The sequence below is a fragment of the Nylanderia fulva genome, unplaced genomic scaffold, assembly GCF_048542155.1.
Source record: "Nylanderia fulva isolate GAGA-0341 unplaced genomic scaffold, ASM4854215v1 Scaffold19, whole genome shotgun sequence".
Lineage (NCBI taxonomy): Eukaryota > Metazoa > Arthropoda > Insecta > Hymenoptera > Formicidae > Nylanderia > Nylanderia fulva.
Window position 1 is genome coordinate 679,471 of NW_028190161.1, and position 22,206 is coordinate 701,676.

A 22,206-nucleotide genomic window follows, 5' to 3' on the forward strand; every position below is an offset into this window, starting at 1 on the left:
ATATTGTAATATTATATATATATATGTATAATTAAATTAAGAAATAATATAAAGAGAGAGAGAGAGAGAGAGAGAGAGAGAGAGAGAGATTGCAATTAAAGATGAAGATGATTTTAGAATTTATCTCGACAGTCGCACAGCATATTATGTAAAAGCACGTAATACATTATTCTAAAAACAAAGCAGCAATACAATGCGTGATATGGCAGCTAAATTATTGTATTATTTTATTATTACGATTTTGGTTTAAAAGTGTCACTTAATGAATGACCCAACTACTTTTTAGAGCTATGGCCTAAATTCAAGAGGCTTATGAAACTTAATTGTTTAAGACAGTTTAACGGAAGTTCCTAAACTTTCGACATTTAAGTTGTTTAATAGAGCTACTTCATACTTCTTACAAACTCGCATCGTTGCTGGTGCCATTTTCTAATTTAAATGTAAATGTAAATTTAAAATCAAATTTTGCTTTAAGACTGTCCAGTTTCGTCAGTTTTTTATCAAACTTAATCCATGCAACATATTATTTATTAACTTTATTACGCGTTTTTTCCTTTGTCCTTTTTTCAAATTTATTTTAATAAATTCAATTTCGAGAAAACTTTCCGGATGTATTCTTTACAACTATATAAAAATTTTTGTATTTTTTGTATTATTATTATAAAATTTTAAAAATCGTAAACTAATTGTAAAATGATAATAATAACGTTGCAATTTATAAGAAATATTCGTTGAAAATGTGTCAATGTGCTAAACGAGCAAATGTGAAAGGGACTTTAATGGAACGTAACATCTACTATGTAATAGCGAGCTTAGGAGCTCCCTGAGGTTAACGATGTAATTTCACCATGTCACTCCTTGTTCGTATCAGTCTTTGAACAAAGATGCTCCACTTGTTAAGATAAAGGACGAGGTCATATGCCTCTCTTGACTAGTTCTCACAGCAAAGTAATTAACATCAAAATTAGAACTAATTAGGAATCATTAGGGCATCGTATAAACGCCTTCTTCACGATGTCATGCAATGTCGCTTCAAAAAGAGCTATTTGAAAAGAGATTCTGACATATATATATATGTATGTATCTCATCTTTTTTGATTGTGCAAATAAGACGATATTACAAATTAAAATATGATGTTTTCTAAATCAGCCTAAGAGCCATAGCACGAAAAATTACGAAAATTAATTATTTTATATTGTTTATATTGAGAGCCGATAAAAATATTTATTTCTGAGATATTACAAATGTTGTAAACATACGTTCTTAAATTTAATTTTTTGTACAATAAATGCAATGATAAAATATGTGCATATTCTATTTTTAAAAAATTTTAAATAGTACTTAAAATGTCGCATGTAAATATTATCCAACAATATAATGTTTAATGTTAAATTTCAGATATAAAATCTATTATAATCTCAGAAGAGAATTAATTTGACTTGTTATTAATTTAAAACAATTCGAAAATATTAATATTTAAATACGGAGCGTTACTCCGTAGGTATTATTTAAATATTACATTCTGATTCTAATTCATTTACTTCTTAAACCTGTTAATCACAACAGATATAAATATTAAATTTTAAATTCCTGTGCATCCTTTAATTTAGCACATCTAAATTTTACAAATTTTGATTAATTTTATTAAAAATATTCTTCATAAACATTGTCTTTTAAAATCGTTTATAATAGATACTGATGCTAGCTATAATGTTATTCATACGAGCTCTTAGGAATATTCAATTAATCTAATCAATTAAATAAAATTTATTTTGCATGAATCTTTCTTTTTGATCTGCGCAAATAAAATTATAGTTTGTAGTGATTCATTTTGTGCAGATAAAAGATGACATTTCGCTTTGAATAGGCCACTGCTCTTTGCATCGTGAAGAAAGCGGAAGTATATCGATCGAAGTGCAACTTGAGTTAGCAACGCAAGTTCTTTGTCAACTGAAAGAGTACTCTGGCATTTGTTAATTATCGTATCTCTCCTGTATAACATAAATTTTGTTTCTTTCTTTTTCTAGAAATTAGTCTTTACTTATCTTGAATTTAACGCCTTTATCATTCGTTACGTAAGGGGATGATAAATTACTCCGATAGAAGGTCGAAACGATTCTATGTATGTGACGCGACGTCAGTGTTTGCTCTACTTTGCTAGAAATTCGTTTAAAGTAACTTGGCATTAGGCCAATTCCACCTCGATCGAATGGCATCGACTTTGAAATATCTTTATATTTCGATAAAGATAACGCAGTGATTAATATAATATATTAGCGCACAAAGTAATTATTTATTCGAATCTTTTGATATAAATTATTTTGACATAGAATGCAATATGCATTGATCAATATTTTATATGCAATAGACGTAAAATCAGAGATAAACAATTAAATTTTTTGTTGCAAATGCAGAGAATAAATAGTCAATCAAAGCAACATGTAAAAAATTGATTTAAAACTATATTTATATGAGGAAATATATAACAAAATCTAAAGCAATAGTAAAATTTGCGAATTGCAAGAGAGATTGTATATTTTTCAATTAAACAAACTATTACTAATCTTGGATCTCTGATCCATTCTTCTCTGATAGAAATGCAAAGTCTAACTAAAATAACCAGCGCTCTACAATATAATAATAATAAACGCAGTTCTGTTTACAACGTGTTTTGCACCATACTTATATTTGTAATAGAGATTTATTTGCTTGCTTGGTTCGTGAGGGATCAGTAGTGGGATGTGTAAATCGATTCTTATTGTGCGGCTTCGTCTTACAGGCAAATGATCAGAAAGAATCTATCTACGCACTTCGGTTATTCGATCGATATAAAGAGTGCTATCACATAAGATATCGAATAAAGGCATATTCAATACTGTTTGATGCCGATTATTTGGTTTTAGATTGTGGTCGATCGATTGCATTTAAGAAAAATTCAGTGACGTTATTTGCCATTTAAACACAATTGAGAAATAAATATTATTATTTAAAGTTATATTATTCTTTTTTAAGAAAAAAATCTCTAATAATAAATTTATAAAAATACGAAAAAAGTAGTTTACAGTATAAACTTTCTATTTTTCTGATAAAAAAATATATACATATATATTGAAGATAGAAATAATACATTAAAAATAACATTTTAATTATATATTGTTATGACGAATTATTATTCTTCTAATGTACTTTATAATCGATATCCAATATCTTTCTTTTAATAGCTTATTTAAAGCTATTGCAAATCTTTCTTTCGACGGAGCTCGTATTTTATAAATTTATTTCGTAGTTAATTTAAGCACGAGAGCTTTTTAAGTTTCAAAATTGCAAAATATGAGAACAAAATCCAGCCTAAAGGAATATTGCACCATTTTTCATTTAAGTGGGCATTTTCAACGAGCCGGTTAAATATTCGTAACGCGAGATATCTCTGAAAATTCAAAAGTAGGATTTCAGGTTGATCCAGGATCAACCAGTTCTTTGTTCTATGAATTCTATTTCTATTGCTAAAAGTGGTATAACTTTTCAGTTTAAAATATACTTATGTAAAATTTTATTTGTTTGATTTACTAACAAAAATAACTGCTAAAAATGTATAAAATATATCGATGTTAGTTCGAATATAAGTTCATAACATGTCTAATATATGGAATTTTAATAGTATATATTTTGCATTTAGCCTTTCATAAAATATTTCAGATATACATATAAGAAAAATAAAAAAATTATTTAATAATTTTTATTATTTGATTAAATTATAAATATTAATAAGAAGATTCTTCAAATCCTCATTTTTAATGAATTTATGTCGAATAATTAAAATTGTAATAACATATAATTCATAAAATTTGATTATGTGAATTTACATACACGTGCCTTTATACTAATATGATGCAATCACTTGTCACTTTAAATATCATGACCTTTCTAGGAAATATATACGAGTAATAATCTCTTGTACATATTTCAAGAATGTAAACAGTGTCTTTTTAACGCTTCGTATTTATTCAAACTTATTTCTCCATTTTTTGTTATTACTTATAAAGTAAAAGTTATTTGAAAATAAATATTTCACGTTCAATTATACAATTATCTTATAATTATTTAATTATTTTATGATTATTTTCAAGTTTAATATATTCCAAATAAAACTGCAACTTCCGAAAAATTAATAAACTAGAAATCTTTATAAAAAAAGATTTCAAAATTTTTATACAATAAATTATATCATAAATATATAATTTTATTCAGTACAATAAAATTAATAAACACAATTTTTTTGTTTTATATAAATTTGCTTTCAAGACACTTTATATATTTTGCATTACTGGATGCATTTGCACAACTGGATAAGTTTGGAGAAATAAATTTTTATTATATAATTTTCAACCACATATGTATTGTGTATAACGTTATTAATACTTATATAAATAGTCTTTAAAACCTCACGTTTTATCGCTACTATAAAAGAGGAAGAGAATAATCAGACTTTGACCGGAAACGACGTGCCGGGAAATCTCTTGCACACGCAAATTAGCTGTGCTTGGAAATTTAAGTAGCACTACGATATTGAATCACTACTGGTACCGTTGTTCTAACCAAAGTATTATTACTGAAAATAATGTCAAATAAAATATGTAATTATCTAACGGATTTTATTAAAAACAAGAAACTAAAATTTTTCTATTTCTGCTTCTCGTATAAAAAATATTTTTGTTAATTAAAATAAAATAAAAATGTAATGACGTAATTAATATAAAACTAATAATAACAGCGGATAAACGAGTGTTTTAAAGGTTAACTTTTTTTTAATTAGAAGCTAGATTAAAATGCAAAGTGTCTTTGCAAACTTCAACATTTCAATTCTCGCTAAAAATATGTCGCTACACACATTTTATTTGACAAATATTTTAGTAATAATTAGGAAAGTAAAACTTTGATATTCATTGAATCTACAGTTTCTTTTGATGTGCATTTGGATTACGTTTGCACTAAGATTTTTATCAATTTAGAAGCAAATATGGAACCTATTGTATATTCTAAGTTTTTTAAGCATTTTATTAAAAAAATTCTCAAATGCTCACATATGCAAATAAAAGTATAGAATATGCCGTATTATATACGTTGGTTGACTACAGAATCTTAATTGTTATGCACGTAAATTATAGCGTTTTGCTGTCAGTAAAGAATGCTAAAATATAGAATATTATTTTGTATACGACAGAGACTCCGATAAAATTTTTCTTATTAATCTAATTATATATGTATATTATTATTATTATTTTATATTAAAATTTTCTTTTTTATGCCACATGTTATTATAAAAGATATATAAAAAGATTTATATTTATAATTACGTAAATAGAAAATATTAGCTCTTATATAAAAAGAATTTTCAAGTTTAAATATTTATGAAATAAATTCTTTCAATGGGAGCTTTAGACTTTATAATTTCCTTTGCAATTAAGCGTCTCGCCAAGGATAATCGATCTTTCGCTCCAAAATGTTGTGGTGCTTTGCTCTTAAAAAAAGTTTTCTTTGCAATTTTAAAATTATAAAAAATTTTGTCTAATGACACTTGCTATTTATCGTTCCCAAGTTTTAAACTTAGTTTTTTAAAAAAAGATGGAGATAAGATAAGTTCGTTTTATCTAAACTATGATATAATTTTTACCTATAACCTTTTGATATTTTCTAGTATTTATATTTACATTTGATTTACTTATCATTATCATGTACTGATTTTGTTTACATTTAATCAATAACTATATGTATACCGACAAATGACCGAGAACATGATACAAGACGATTTATTTTCATTTCCAAGATAACTTTTTGACTTTTAAATGGTACACGAATTTAACTTATTTGTCAGTCTGCCTTCAGAAAGTCCAAATTAAATACGTTAAATTTTTTCAATGGGAGCAACAAATTCTGCCGTAAAGCAGTGTCCCAATATTCATTATATTTCTTTGAGAGAATGCAACGACGGGTATGTATTTTTTTTTTTATAAATATCCACCGAGAAAAAATTTTAAACTTTTCTACAACCATTTAGATTTCACATCTGTTACTGCACTTTATAAACTCTATTTTGATATCTGGATTCATGTTCTTCGTTCTACATCATGTCTTTGTCCTTTATTCAAACACTTTCAGTTAATAGTATTCTTAACTCCTATTTGTCAAAGATATTATTTCCAGTTATAATAGTTTGAGATAGCGAAAGGGAACACCTAAAACAATGCTTCTTGCGAAGTTATTATGTCTAATAAACTATGATTCAAATTTGTAATATAATCGTGAAGTATCTTGATTTTAATATCTTTTAAGCAAAGTTCTCTTTTGTTAATTTATAAATTTATTGAAACCGAAGTATTACGTTTTGTTGAACAAGATTTATGCATACCTGTATATATTTATATACAAACATCAAAAAAGAAATATTTAATTGTTACAAATTAATTACACATGTTTCCAAATTGACATCCTTATTTTAATTATAATTATGTATATTAATTCATGTACCATTTAAATTGAAGAATTTGATTAGGTAACTGATAAAATACAAATAATTATACTATCTTTTTCCCTAAATATCTAGAAAACATTTTTATATTTATATAAGCGTATAATTTTCATTATTGTTGTTTGTTTCTAAAAAAAAAATATTTAAAGTGTGATAGAGATATATATCAAATCTTTAAAATTTTATATCAATAAATCATGTACATTTCTGTATTCAAAAACAGATAATACGCTTTAATGTAATATGGCTTTTTAAAAAATAATTGAAGTGTAACAGAGATATAACAAATCTTGAAGATTTTATTTTATTTAAAAAAAAAATATTATTATACACTAAAGCGTACTATCAATTTTTAGTGCGAGAAATATGCACGATTTATTAATAAGTCAATTTTGTCCAAACTATTGCAATATTGTTCATTGTTCTGATAATTAATTTTCAAAATTTCTATCAATTAAAAGTTTTCCAAAGTGTCTTTCAATTAATTTTATGGCGCATTTGTGACATCACATTTCTGTTTATCGATCGTTGACGCCAGTCATTGCGTCGCCGTCTACAATACGCGCTATAAATCTGTGAAAACGGTTTCTTCCACTTTACATCCTATTCGCAAAAACAAACAAATGTTTTCCTGAATTGCAATGTTGCACCTAGCATTAATTACAAATAAAGATGGAAAATAAGAGGAAAACAATTTTTTCACAATTATTAATGTACAACCAATGGTGAATACTAGTGAAGGATTTTATATAATTTACTAAATTATAGAATATTTTAATTTTGCAATCGTACTATATATTTATAATACTTTAAATCTTTCCTCTATCTCAGCAATATAAATAATGTACTTTTATATAGAAAATAAATCTGAAAAAAATAAATCGAAAAATAATTTTGACAGTAGATGCATATAAAAATAATAATAAATTTTGAAACAAAATAATAATTCGAAAGATAATTAATCACTGCATTAATTTAGCTGCTCTTATATTATGCGAAAATGCATACGTGCAATCTACCTCACAAGTGGCGATTAATATAGATAAGGAATTTAATAATGCGAACGCTTTGCAGCGGGTCACGAAGCATGATCTATAAACGCAGTTTCTATTCACGCTTCGGATGAGTGGCGTATTACGTTATATTGCCTTTACTCTGATTACATTGAACGAAAGAATTTCGAACAACAGCTTTAAGAGACGAATTCTTCAGAAAGCGTGGGTCTTTGATAAGATTACAGGACGATGTACGTCGCGGTGATGTTTCTCTCAAAAATTCTTTCGCGCGTACTAGGAAGTCAAACGAAATATTTGATATTTTATCGTTTTACTAAAATAGGATTGGCGCCGTAAATCCTCCGGGATACAAGTCGAACTAGGTCTTTCGAGCATTAAGCGAGCTCACAACTAGTTGGACGTGGATGTAACTCCGTAGACGATTAAAGTTATCGCTGCTATCGTTTGTAGGCGCGCGTTTAGAATAACATGGGGATATTACTCATCCTCCTAGACTGATCCTGCATTTAGGCTAAAATGCATAGCCCGTATATGTACTTTAAACTGAGATGGAACTACTAATAGATTACTCGATCCATTAATTGTTTTTGTTGAGATCGCCTTGACTATAGCACAGCGTTAAGTATAATTTAGATTTTGCTCCGATCGTTAATATATATATAACTCTAGCATTATGATATATAAAAACTATATATGAATTTTAGTTATAAAGAATTATGCTAAGATTATATATTATATAAAATTATGTCTTGGATCTGAAGATAAAAATAATATGAATTTAATCCTTGGAAAACACTTGTTTTAGAAAATGTTTTATTTATAATATTATATCAATTAAACATTATTTTAAAAGACTCATGAGAATAACAATATGAAGATATGAGATCAAGCAAATGTATTAGAATAAAATTCGACATTTAGATTATGATTTATGTAGGTACTGATTAGCTGATAATGACTATCTGTAATAATATAGTTGATAACTAATTAATCACGCGTATATAATAGTAACCTTGCGTATTCGTTGAAAAAGTGCGCAGAATTTTAGCCTGATAAACGTTGTAAATTTAGTACTTTAAAGCTCCATCATAACACTGTTATTGCCAATTTAGGAATAAATTGCGCGTGCAGTGAGATAGCTTGAAATAGCGTTTAAATCCTGAACCGAGGATATACTTTTTAACTACCTTGCCAGCCAAGCAAACACATTTCCACTAATTTTCCGAGTCACCGGATCAGAAGTTTAATTAACTCAGGTCTGTCGCAAAGTTAATTGCCGTAATAATAATAAGTATCTACGTATATGCATAAAGATCTGCGTATTATAATTAAAGCATGTGATATACCGACTAACGAGAACAATTTTAAGAAATCGTTCAATCATTTATTTCGACTGCCGGATATGATACACAAATGGATATAAGTCATGTTTGACATCTTGACTGACATTTTGCATGCATATCGTATAAAGAAACTTATTTTCTTCGTAAAGACACTGCGTTCTCATTCAAGAATGCATCTGTCTTGATATAATTGACACAAAAACTTGTGACGAAATAAAAAATTGACAAACTTTGTACAATTATCTCTTCTAAATAAAATAATATTGCCAATTGCACTTTTATATGTTTTATTACGAATAAAATAATTATTAAATATACTAGAAACAATTTTATTAAAATATTTTAAAAGCATTTGCAGAAAAAAAATTTTTAAATATTGTTTTTATAAACATGATAATTATTGTTAGCCAGATGAAACAAACTTAATGTATAAAACATTACAGCTTTTTCTCTAACGCAATGCAATTATTGCCACAAAAACAAATTTATCGCTTTCAGTCAACCCCTGTAACTCTTATTTATCGATGAAAATGGAGACGTGGTCGTTGGTCAAGGAGACTTAATAGACTGCGGTCAATAAAGCACCATTTCATCTATTTGTCTATATCTATTACTTTTTTCTGCAATAACACACAATGAAAACTGACTCAACAATAAACAATTGCGATCTATTATATAAAACGGCAACAATTGGCTTACTTAGTAATAACTTGGATGAACTTTAAACAAGCTGCTCGCTTTGCATCGTAAAGCATGTTAAAGCCAGCCGTTAACTTCGGAAACAGGTATAATAAACATTAGAGATATTGTTTAGCGGAAAAGTTTAGACGTTCACTTATTATTAAAAAATATTATTTTCTCATCTACACATATTTGAAAAAAGGATAAAATAACTTGTGGAATAAAAATTACTATACTAGTTTGAATCTATAAAAGTAATTATTTCACTGTGCAAAGTAATTATTTTGCACTTCATTTTTTTAATTGACTTCTTGTAAATGAAATTGGAAAAATACATTTTCTACACGTCGAAATGCACACCCTCTGTTTCAATTATAACTTGTATTAAAGTATATTATATCATGCGATAATGATGTAACCAAAAAAAAACTTTATGCATTTAATCAGATTAAAATATTATTTGAAAAATATATTATGAACTGTTTCATATAAAAGTGCTACATTAGCAGGTATAGATCTAAAAATGCATCTGTAAGTAGATATATATGTATTTTTTCTACTAATATTATATGTTGAACGTAGAGCTTGAATTATTTAGCTTTTCCGACAGACAAGGATATTCAACTTGAAAATAGAGGAAAAGATGAGAGGTATTTTATATCTAAATTTAACTAGTTAGTTATAACTTTATTCAATATGAAAAGAAACCTTATCAGCGTCAAATTTCCTCGGAAATTTTTAGATTGCCGCAATCGTCCAAGTGGCATTCACGTTATGAATATTGAATCGTTTTTTCATGCTTTCTTATATCCCGATGCCAATAATTAAATGATTTCTTTTTATGTGCAGCACGATGCCTTCCGATAGCATGGATGACATCGAGCTGAAGAACATTCAGTTGCAATTTCCGGCACTGAGATATCTCTCCAGAGATGACGGTTCTGTACGAGAAGAAAGAGTGGAAACCGATAAAGGAAGTTTGCTAATAGCGGTGCAAGGAAATCGAGCAAAACCAGCTATCCTCACTTATCACGATCTAGGCCTTAACTGTGAGCAATTTTAATTCAAATAAAGTAATATAGAGCTCCGCAAAATATTTTAATCCTAGTCATAATATTTCTTTAAATTATAACTTTTATTTTATTATGATACTCTCTCTAAAATATATACCTATATACATATAAAATATGCATTTTTCATATGAAAATAATTCTTTCAGACATCTCGAGCTTCCAGGCATTCTTCAATTACATTGATATGCGTGTTTTACTCGAAAACTTTTGCGTGTATCATGTAAACGCACCCGGACAAGAGGAAGGTGCGCCTACGCTAGCCGAAGAGTGAGTTAATTTTTTAAATAATAAATATATAAAAGAAAAGAATTACAGTTATTTTATTTTATTTTATCGATTTTTTGAAACAAAATATCTATATGCGAGAGACGTCTACAATCAGCGCTAGTAATCAAAAAAAATTTTTAATTTTCATCAAGTAACAATTAAAGAAAGGATTCTTCCTTTTTTTATGAAAAAATTGTTAAAGACGTTAATTAATAATTAGAGAACTTTTGATGCATATACATTAAACCTTTTCTAAATTTACGTGCGTCAGTTTACAACAAATCATTTCACGAAAATCATTGACCTAATTAATATCTCAATCAATCTAAGTCCAATTTCATTGACAGCTTGTTTATAACTTGTACTATAACTCAGCAGAAATCTACAATTTGATAAAATAATTTTCCCTCAAACTAAATTTTCTTTCGAACTCAAAACTCATTCTTTTCTTTTCATGATTTACAAATAATTGATCATATATTGTATAATTTTCATAATTTTATCATTTTGCATGTATATTCTGTCATATAAATGTGCTTTTACTTTATCATAATATCAATATCTGTACATTTATACGAGTTCGAACTTATCGATTGTTACGTAACTCTTCGTGCTAAGTTATTTCAAATAAAACCAAGATATAATCGGTAAAATTAAGATATGTGTTATAGCTTGACAAGTCATGATACTAATTTTTTGCAATCATATTATATATAAATTATTATTTATAATTTTAAAAGTTATAAATCTTTAAACAAATTTATGTAATTATTGATATTATGATTATAAATAATTATAATTTATTATTTCAGTTATTCAAAATATTTATCAAATTAATATATTTAGAATTTAAATAAAATAATAAAAATTATAATTATTTATAATTGTAATACCACAAATACATAATATCAATCATTACATCGATTTGTTTAATTAGAGATTTATAACTTTTAAGATTATGAATAATGATTTATAAAAGTAAACTATAGATAGCTAACATTACTGGATTAAAAAATGATTTCTTTTAAATACAATTGATTAAATTGATTCTAAATCGAGATTTATCTCAAAGAGACACTTAACTAAACATTGAGTTATAAAATAATTTAAACCGCAATGCAGATTTGCATGCGGAAGTTTTGTCAATTGGTTTTGTTCGCGTGCCAAATCTCTTTAAAGGATGCAAAATAGTTTTAAATGTCGATATATCAATTATCGATCATTTTGTTTATAGAAAACTTATTTGTTTTATAAAATTATTGATTAATAATATGTTATGTCAATTTTTTAGTTATGTATAATATTAATAAATGGAAATTGAATTTATTCGCAAAAATAGATATTATCAATAATAAAAGAATATTATGCAAAATTCATTACAATACATTACAATACATTACATGATTAATATCAAAGCAAAATAAATATTAAATTTTCTTTTAAAATTTGTTATTTAAATCTCCAGTGAATGCAATTTATCATAATATGTAATAATAATTTTTTACAATTTCTGCATATTTATAGAAAATGTAAAAATAAAATAAAGCTTTAAAAGTCTCCTGGTTTATTTGTAACTTTTAATGAGTAACAAATATATAACATGGAAAGTATATTAAATACCATAAAGATTTGTCAACACTCAATAATTTATTCATTATTGTTAATGATGTTTCTTTGCAAAAGTTAAATTTGGAATTTAGGTAGTTAATTAGCTGCTAGACATCACTTAGACATGAATTTATAAGAGCTATGTAACACTATCAAAGTGAAACATTACGAATAATTTTTTTCAAAGCAGAACTCTTTATATATTTCAGTTACACTTATCCGTCCATGGAAGAGCTAGCAGAACAGCTGCTCTTCGTTCTCGGTCATTTTGGCATAAAATCCGTAATTGGTTTCGGAGTCGGTGCCGGCGCTAATATTCTGTCAAGATTTGCACTCGCTCATCCGGAGAAAGTAAATGCACTATGCCTGATCAACTGTGTATCTACGCAAGCAGGATGGATTGAATGGGGCTATCAAAAATTGAACGTACGCCACCTAAGATCGCAGGGTATGACGCAGGGTGTTCTCGATTATCTAATGTGGCATCATTTTGGCAGGGTAAGATTATGATATTGTTTGAAATTTTCAATGATTCTAGATTACGGTTTAACAGTAAACAATATTGCAATTGCAAAAATTTCATTTCATAAAAGACTTCAATTATCTTAATATTGAACTTATAATATTATAAATTGAAATTATAATTTTACAATGTTAAGATAATTTGATATATAATTAATATTAATAATTTTATCAATAATTTTTTAATAAATTTATGTATCTCAAATTTAACGTAGACTTAGAGTTGACTTATATTTAAATTCGTAATCTTCGTAATCACAGATCTCGCGATATTTTTATATATATTCAACACAAAATAATGAGTAAAAGTTAATAAAATTATTTTCAACTGTAATTTATATTTGAATTTATATTTTCAATTTATACTACACATTTGTCATTATATATGAAATATTTTGTGGCACTAATATCCAATTCTAATTAATATTTGATTAATATAAACATCAATAGTATAATCGCGGATAATTTAAACACCTTGCGTATAAATTCTCTTCTAAATTCTTTCATGAGAATTTTAATTGTCTAAATTCTATGACTAATAAACCGGCCAGGCTCTTATGAGGCGCAAAATAATGTCAACCCAGTTAGCGTTCATGCGCGAGCGCAAGATGAATTATCGACGATGAAGCTTAAGCTTCCAAAGGCTCGATCTCCATGGAAACTAGAGATTAAACTGACAGTTCCTCGCTATTATACAACGTGAGAAGATTACTGCGTTCAAAAATGACCTCTAACCTTTGAAGAAGCAAATATAAAAATAATAAAATATATCGCCTTTTTTGCAAGAAATACGTTTGAATCGTATACTTCAAAAATTATGTTTTAATTGTGCTTAAAATTTTAATTAATTAAGAAAGATACTAATTGAATTAATACAAAAACGACCTTTAGCGCGTGATTCAAAAGATAAAAGTTTCGAAGTTTAATAAAGCGTATATTAGCCGGATTATTATGAAACTTGGCCAACATTATTCGAAAGCACACGAGAACATAAGTTTCAAAACTGGCTGTATGTCGCGCTGTTTCCTGCATACTCTATCATTTTGTTCCATTTTCATCCCACTAATGATAGGTTCTGTCAGTTGTTTTTGCCTATACTGCGTCTCGAAGAAACCGGATCGTGAGCGCATAATGCGCTCTTCGATCCTTCGAAATCAGTCGATCGGCAGATGTAGGTAATATGGGAGGTAAAAAGATGGGTTACTTTGATTACAAACTCGCATGCAATCGTATGATTAATGTAATGCCGGCTGATGGCGTAAGGATAAAAGAATTATCATTAATGTCATTAGGGAGTTGAATATATAATGGCGATTGCATATATTATTAACAAATTTGCGACACGTGTAATCGATGCGATTTATTTTATACAGCAAAAATTTGAATTTTTATTATTTGATAAACAATATTAACCGGTTATGCAAAATATAAAACCGATAAAAAGATTCAAATGTCAAAAAAGTTAAAATATACGAAGAGAAATGTCTTTTTAAATATTTATAAATTGATATTTTGAAAGAAACAAATTTCTTACTGTAAATTAACAGAGAAATTATTTGTAATAATTTGTTTGTGTTAACTATAAAGGAAAAGAAACTTTTAGAATTTTTTATCAATTATTTTTTGAGTAAATAATGTTTCTCAATTGATAAAAAAAAAAGATATTTTAAAAATATATCATAATAATATCGTAACTTCAATTTATTTTTATGTATATTTTACCTATATATATATAATTATATACATATATAAATATGATCGATATAATTTTGCAGGGGACCGAAGAGCGGAATCATGATTTAGTTCAAGTGTATAAGAACTACTTCGAGCGTCGTGTAAACCCAACGAATCTCGCATTGTTTATCGACAGTTATGTTCGTCGCACGGATTTGAATATAACGAGGGAGTTGGATCCAACGCGTAAGAAGGAAGGATTGACGCTTAGTGTGCCAGTGATCAATATCACGGGTGCTCTAAGCCCTCACGTCGACGACACCGTAACGTTAAACGGACGTTTGGATCCAACAAATAGCTCTTGGATGAAGGTAAGCTTCCTCATTAGAATTTCATTAAACGTATGATAGCAAGTATGTATCTTTTATGGATTAAATTATTTCGTTGCGCAGACGGGATCTGTGATGAATAAATATTTAACATAAGAGAAGCACGTAGCAATTTCGTAATTATTATCTGGCACATGAGATAGATAAAGAACCTTTACTAAATTCCACAAGTATAACTATGAACGATAAAGTCTAAAATTTAATAGCAACAAAGACGTCTTCAATTCAGATTAATGTTTAGCCTGCGAATGATCGAGAGATAATCGATTGCATCTTGTTTTTTTAGATTTCGGATTGCGGTATGGTATTGGAAGAACAACCGGGTAAAGTCAGCGAGGCGTTCCGACTGTTTCTTCAAGGCGAAGGATATGGTAAGTGAGCGTTTTCGCGCGAACTATATTTCCGAAATTAATCACCTAACTAGCAAACGACAATTTTCATTGATCTTTATTGATATAAGCAATTCGCGCACGCGTCGTCGAGTTTCATAAGAAAATATATCTCGTGATCGCTTGCAAGCGGAAGTGTGAAGTGTCAGTAATTACTGCCAACCAGCTAAAATATTTGTGTCGGTAAGTGACTCAAGAAGAAATGTTTCGGTAGAAATGAATATAGAAAGTATATTTTTTCGTAATCAATGATATAGACGTAATGTGAGACGGAAAAAGAAAGAATCGCGGCCAATTTGTTCACAAATGATTGTAAATAATTATGCTTGAAAAAAGGATAAACTTCCAAGACTTTGCAGGTGGTCACGTCATCTTTCGCATGACTAAATGTCGAAATGGAAAAAAAATGAGAAATTTCGATTATGCAATCATTTCTAACATTAAGTTCGCTCTTATCGACTGCTGCATTCTGTCATTATCCATTAAAAATAATTGGCCTACTTTGCAAATACTTTATATACTTCAATATTCTTTAGATAAGTACTTTTGAATTGACTTTCTTTCGATAATAGATACTGTATAAATAATTCAAACGTCAAATATTCTTATCAATTAAATTACGATCTTAATTTTAATATCAATTTAAACAACAAAATTATGCTTATAAATTAATTAAATTGTTTATATAATTTAATCTTTAAAAATATTAAGAAAAATTAATTCGTGCACATAATATCTAAGTACATGTTTTCTCTAAGTAAATCTATTAAATCGAAACTCTTTATAAAATAGTTGCTGTTACAAGTTAATGTCTTAGAATTTTAAGATCTCGATTTTTTTTTTATAACATTGTACACATGTTTTAAGTTAAAGAATGTACTCTTCTGCTATAGAATACACACAAAATATATTGTGCTTATATATTTATATAAATACTAAAATCGTAAATTTACGCGTAATTTAATAATTGAATAATGCTCTTTTCAATTGTCATTTTGTTTAGCTTTTTAATCACAAGAACACTATAGAACCAATCACAGAACACTATGCTTTCTCACAAATCGATACTAATATAAAGTATGTATTTTAAGATCTGATTATACAAATTTTCAATTAATTCTATGTCATATCTTTGCTTTTAGTCCTCTTTAACTGATCAGTACAAAGTTATAGTAATTTATATAGCGGATAATTGCGAATGACATTCAAGTTGTCGCGTTGAATAAATCTGTTGTTTCATCGTCATCATTGTTAACTATTGTTATTGCAAATCGTCGCTATTATACAAGTAGAATTCCCATGTTGTACAAGTGGCGTAATATTTACGTAATTGAATTGTGGTGTAACAGGGTCCTAATATTGTGTGTTTTCAATTATCACAATGCTAAACTATCTATGATAAACTTGACAAATAAACTGCTTTAATTGTGTGCTAAAAACGAATAGTGGAAACTACCTGATTACACCGAGGTTCAAATACGTGTTCGAATATGTACCTCTATTCGTTGAAAAGCCACTGGCTCGACTTGATAAATAAAAAATAAAAAAAGGGTTGCATTAAATTCGTCTTCGTGAATTTCGTTAACATATTCTTAAACTGTTAGAAAAAAAAAGAAATAAGGCAAATTAAGAAAGAAAAGTATTATATACATGTTCATCGACTTGCGCCTTTATTTCCCACGCGTCTCGGATCGATCGAGTGGTACGTATATATTTACAACAATTTCTCTCAGTTGAAAGTAGCGTGATTAGTAATTAGTCTCCGCTTATTTGCTATTTCTTTTTTTTTTGTTCTTTTTTGAATAATTTTAAATGCTAAGGTTTACATTTAAGATAATACGCTTATAGAATAAGCTGTCGTATTATAATAAAAATTAAGTATGGTAGTCCTCATTTGGTTATTGTCTAAAAACGACTCAGATTTATTTTGTGCATTATCAAATATTTAATTTTAAACATTATACATAATTCAAAATAATTTACGAGATGACGAAGAGATAATAATATTTAAATTATAAATGCTTCTCGAAAATTGGTTTAAATAAAAAAAAAATTAAACTAATTAATTTATTAGTTAGAGCTAGATTATTTGCAAATTGCAAAAATTATATAATTATCGATTTTATTCAACATTAATATATGCATCTGAGTCGGGAGACAATAAACATTTTCAATTAGATTTTGCATATTACAGCAAATACAATTTTGCAGCAATATTTAAATAAATAAATTGTTGCACTGTTAGTTTTTGCTATATTCCACTCGTAAATTAGAAAAAGACAATTGGTTTGTCAATCTTGCGCACTAGAAATGCTTCAAAGGTAGTAATTGCGAGTTCAGTGCGCAATGTAACGATGTTAGAATTCAACAATGTTCATGACTTTTAAAAAGAATCTTATTTTATACGTTTTAGTGGTGAGATCCCCGCGGAAGCCCGTGAAGCCGACAACATCCGAAGGTAATTGTAATTAGGAATTGAAGGCCGCAAGGAGAGTCGAGCGCGCAGTTGGTCAATTAGGCCACGTCTATATGTTAAGTAAGTCGGAATTTAAACTTTTTTCGGAAGGTATGAGAGATACTAACTGAGAAAATGATACATCCTGGGCTACCTTGGACCCCGGAGATTCTCGAGAAAAACTAACTTCAACTAACCACTCTAATTCTCCTAACATTGCACTGATCTTGTCGACGTTGGCGATGATAAGAATGGAGAGAATTTATAATCGCCTTGTTAAAGTTTTGTGTATATATTGACATATATAAATGTTAATTTATTCCCCCACGTTTATTTCGCATCTATACGATTTTCTGTACTTATTTTCTTTTGTGTAAACATTCACATAAATTTTTTCAATGATTTAAAGAATTTCAGACGAAAACGAATATTGTCAATGCCCGGTGAAATAATTTATACTGAATTGGTCTTGTCGACTGAATTCTTCTGTTTTATAGTCCTCGATAGTCGACGTACTATACGATTTACAATATTAACAGGGACCGACCTGTTGCGCTACACTCTGTGATACAGGTGATCCAAATTAAAGTATTCACTTTACGTAAATAAAAAAAAAAAAGAAGAGAGAAAACCAACTCATTTATTACAACAGCACACATTCATATTAGAGCATTTTTTAAATAAATTTGTTTAAAAAAAAAAAAAACTGAAAGGCAAAACAGAGCAATCTCGCACCTGGGCAATATATAGAATAGTGAACAATTCATGCTATATTCACAATGTCTCGCTATATACACACAACAATCCACTGACAATACATCTGATTCTCCTTTTTTTATTTTGCATGTACGCTTTCTTTGATTTAAATTCTGCGTTCGGCGATTTTCTATGTGACAAAATTTGAACGAACGGAATTACTTGCGCGTTACAACCTCTTCAAGGCGAAATTAACAACGAAAATACGAAGTCGAGGATATTATCTTTCTCTTATTTTCTTTTACAGTGGCCCCGCTGTCTCCGTTAAAAATGGCCGATTACCGATTGGCTTCGTTAGAAGGACTGAATCACGTTTGCAGCAAGAAATTCGACTGGCCTACCGCGACTATACACATCACGGAGAATCCGATATCGGAGGCAGTTGTTTGTTAAACATTAATCACCGAATTTCACCATCACCATTGATTTTAGTTACGCAAATGAGCATAATTTGAAAATGCAACTGATAACTTAGAAAGGTTTCGTCGGGCAACGATCCTTCGCGGTACTAATCGCTAATTTGGAGCTTTTCCTCTTTTCGGAGCTTTACGTCGGCACGATATATTAATTTTAATTGCGATTTACGCCGGGTCGACCATACGCGCTCGTAATAAATGTTTAATTCTAAATAATTATAAGTTAAGAGCTTTAACGAAAGGATTTACTATATTTAAGAGACATTTAGATGTTTTATCAATATTATACTTGTGCTCGGCATGCGATGTTGTTAGGAGTATTGATTATATCGAATAAGAATAAATGAGAAGATAATGTTATCGTTGTATGTGATCGGATACACACGTTGAATTTTTCAGATATTTAATGAACGGGTGCAGAACAACTTTTTAACATCGTTAATTTTTCTTATCGCATAAAATTATGTTTCGCAACTGTTTTAGCGGATTCATAATACTTTACTAAAATGAAAAAAATGTTTCTTTTTAACTCTTTTTTAAGTTAAGAAATATTCTTTTTTATAGATATTTTATATTATATATATTAAAACAAAAACAGAATCGCGAAAACTTTCGAAAAAAAAGTAAACTAAATACGTAATTATATGACTAAAAGAGTTTACTACAATCGTAAAAAAATAATATTTCCCTTGACGTAAGATGCGAAGAAAACTCGTATGATGGTGTTAAATTTCAAGAAAACGATGCATTTTGAATGAGTCGAAAAAGTATTAAATAATATCGCAAAATGTCGCAATGTATGACAGTAAGACAGTATAGAGAAACGCGCACTTTCGCTTTTCGTGTTTATGACAAGAGACAATTATATTAAGTGTGATAAACTGGCAGCAACTTTTAACAAGTTGTACATAGCTTCTTAACGAAATAACATCAAATAAATTCCGCCTATATCTACCGTGCATATAATGTTAAAGAATTACAATAACTCCCAGATTGCGAATTAAAGTAATAGAAACAAATCTGCTCTCCGTACATCAAAAGCCAATTCGCGAAAAGGCCTTGTTTTGCTAATAATATATATATATATATATATATATATATATATATAATTATTTTTTAAAAATTTTTAGAAAATTATTTAAACAGTATATGCGCTTTATCTATTCACACATTAATATGATTTGTAATTGTAAAATATCAGCCAATCTTGAGCCATTTGCAATATTTCTTTTTGCTTTTTCTATACATAAATAAATTTAATTACAATTATTTTAGATTTTGAAATAAGGCTAAAAATAGGTACTATATTACAGAATAAGAATGATATTACTAGACGGGTCACACAGATATTCTCGATAAAATTGCTTATATTTCTTCTGAGTTTAATATAGAGAAATCGATAGAGTCTAAAATAAAAGTCGACAATCTCTATAAAAGATGGCAACTTCGTCATACAAGATTTAGTGTTTCTATTGCAGATATTAATTTCAAAAAAAATATATCTATATATATATATATATATAATTTACACAAAATTATTATCTTCTTAGACTGGATGAGATATTGTTCGTTTATTTGCGTCTATGCACCGTTTGCACCTTTTTTTAATTAATAAAAAAAGAGACTGCCCATATATGAGGAAGAAAGAACGCATGTGTATAAATGCATATGTTTAAAATAATTGTAAAAAGAGAAGGGAATACGTAATTAGTTGTAATAAGAAATAAGAAAGCGTCAAGTTCGGTATCTTTATCAAGCTTGCTTGAACCTGTAGCGTGATATAAAAAGACGTGCCTGTTATAAGATGTCATACATAGCTTTCGAAAGTTTGATCGCCTTTAATTTTCTATATATATAATTCTAACGTATTCCCCGAAATTCCTCATTTTTCGCGCGTCTTATTTCAAAACATCACGTTCACGATGCGATAATCGGCAATCGTCATATCTTTTTCTAATTCAACTTTTCAAAGATTGATTTAATTGAAAGTAATCGACAAACTATCCCGAATATATTTTAAATCAAGAAAAAGAATTAACGACAAGGAATTTGAGGATAAAAATCAATCTTATAAAATAATGATAAATTAAATCTGTTTTTATACATACAATATTACGTCAAATAGATTCTCTATAAAAATGTTTAAAAATTTACACAATTTAAAACATTCATAGACATCATTGACGTATAAATGTGCATATCAAAACAGAGTGAGTTACATTTTTTTTTATTTCGCGGCAAATAATATATAATATGATAAAAAAAAAATGCGCGAGAACGACGAAGGAAGTCAAAACAGCAAGCATCTCGAGGGGCAGAAGGTTTAATCGTTTCATATAAAAGAGAATTTATAATAGGTATTATACATATATGTAATCTATAACACACACATACGTCGCGTTATTTAGATTACAAATTGAGGCAATGATAGTCGAAAGCATAGTATTAGAATTGCGGAGCTCGATACAAAATAAGTAACGCACGCATTAAACGTTGCTAATGCGGACGCTATATGGATATATAACGTAGCTTTTAAGGACGCTCCGCCGTTAATTCGTTTCCAGATAGAGAAATTCCTCTACAGACATGTGTCACGAACTATCTCGACGCTCAAGACAACGAATTTGTTGAATCTCTGTACATCGAATGTAATGAATTGAATTTAATTAGACATATCGGCCGAGCTCATAATAAGCGATATCATAAAATTGTTCGTCAACCGATCGATCTTAATTCACGATTTTAATCCTCGTATTCGTCAAAGTTATTCGTGAGAGACAGGCGCATATCAGTACAATAAATTTTTAAACAATTTTTCAACGACAAAAGGACCCATCCGAATTTGTATCTGCATTTTAATTGGCGCATTAATGTCAAAGAATATCACTTGGAAGAAAACGCGGTAAAATGCCGTTGGCCTCGAAATTATCCCGCACGATCGAAAGAGCAGAGAGAGAGATCGATTTTCAACATCCACTTCTACCTCGCGCGAAGATAACACACGGTTTTCCTTCGCCGCCTAACGCGCAAAGTTCACACATCCTCGAATGAAATTTCTAATTTTCCACGTGGCATCGCGAAACAGATTGT

At 28.4% G+C, this 22,206-nt stretch overlaps 1 protein-coding gene across 7 annotated transcripts in view; it reads left to right on the forward strand.

Moving 5' to 3' along the window:
* The window catches only part of MESK2 (misexpression suppressor of KSR 2), a 31,330-nt gene extending 9,386 nt beyond the window's left edge, over positions 1-21,944 (forward strand). For 4 of the 7 annotated variants that reach the window (XM_029309148.2, XM_029309150.2, XM_029309152.2 and 1 more), the window contains 7 exons: positions 10,417-10,616; positions 10,787-10,907; positions 12,725-13,013; positions 14,813-15,082; positions 15,387-15,471; positions 17,903-17,947; positions 18,948-21,944. In XM_029309148.2, coding sequence (XP_029164981.1) covers positions 10,417-10,616; positions 10,787-10,907; positions 12,725-13,013; positions 14,813-15,082; positions 15,387-15,471; positions 17,903-17,947; positions 18,948-19,093 — 1,156 coding nt within the window. In that variant the 3' untranslated portion in view covers positions 19,094-21,944. Of the gene's footprint in view, positions 1-9,363; positions 9,672-10,416; positions 10,617-10,786; positions 10,908-12,724; positions 13,014-14,812; positions 15,083-15,386; positions 15,472-17,902; positions 18,026-18,947 lie in introns of those variants that run through there. The other 3 variants (XM_085481673.1, XR_003820658.2, XM_029309149.2) reach the window with 3 other exon arrangements.
* The last annotated feature ends 262 nt before the right edge of the window (positions 21,945-22,206 follow it).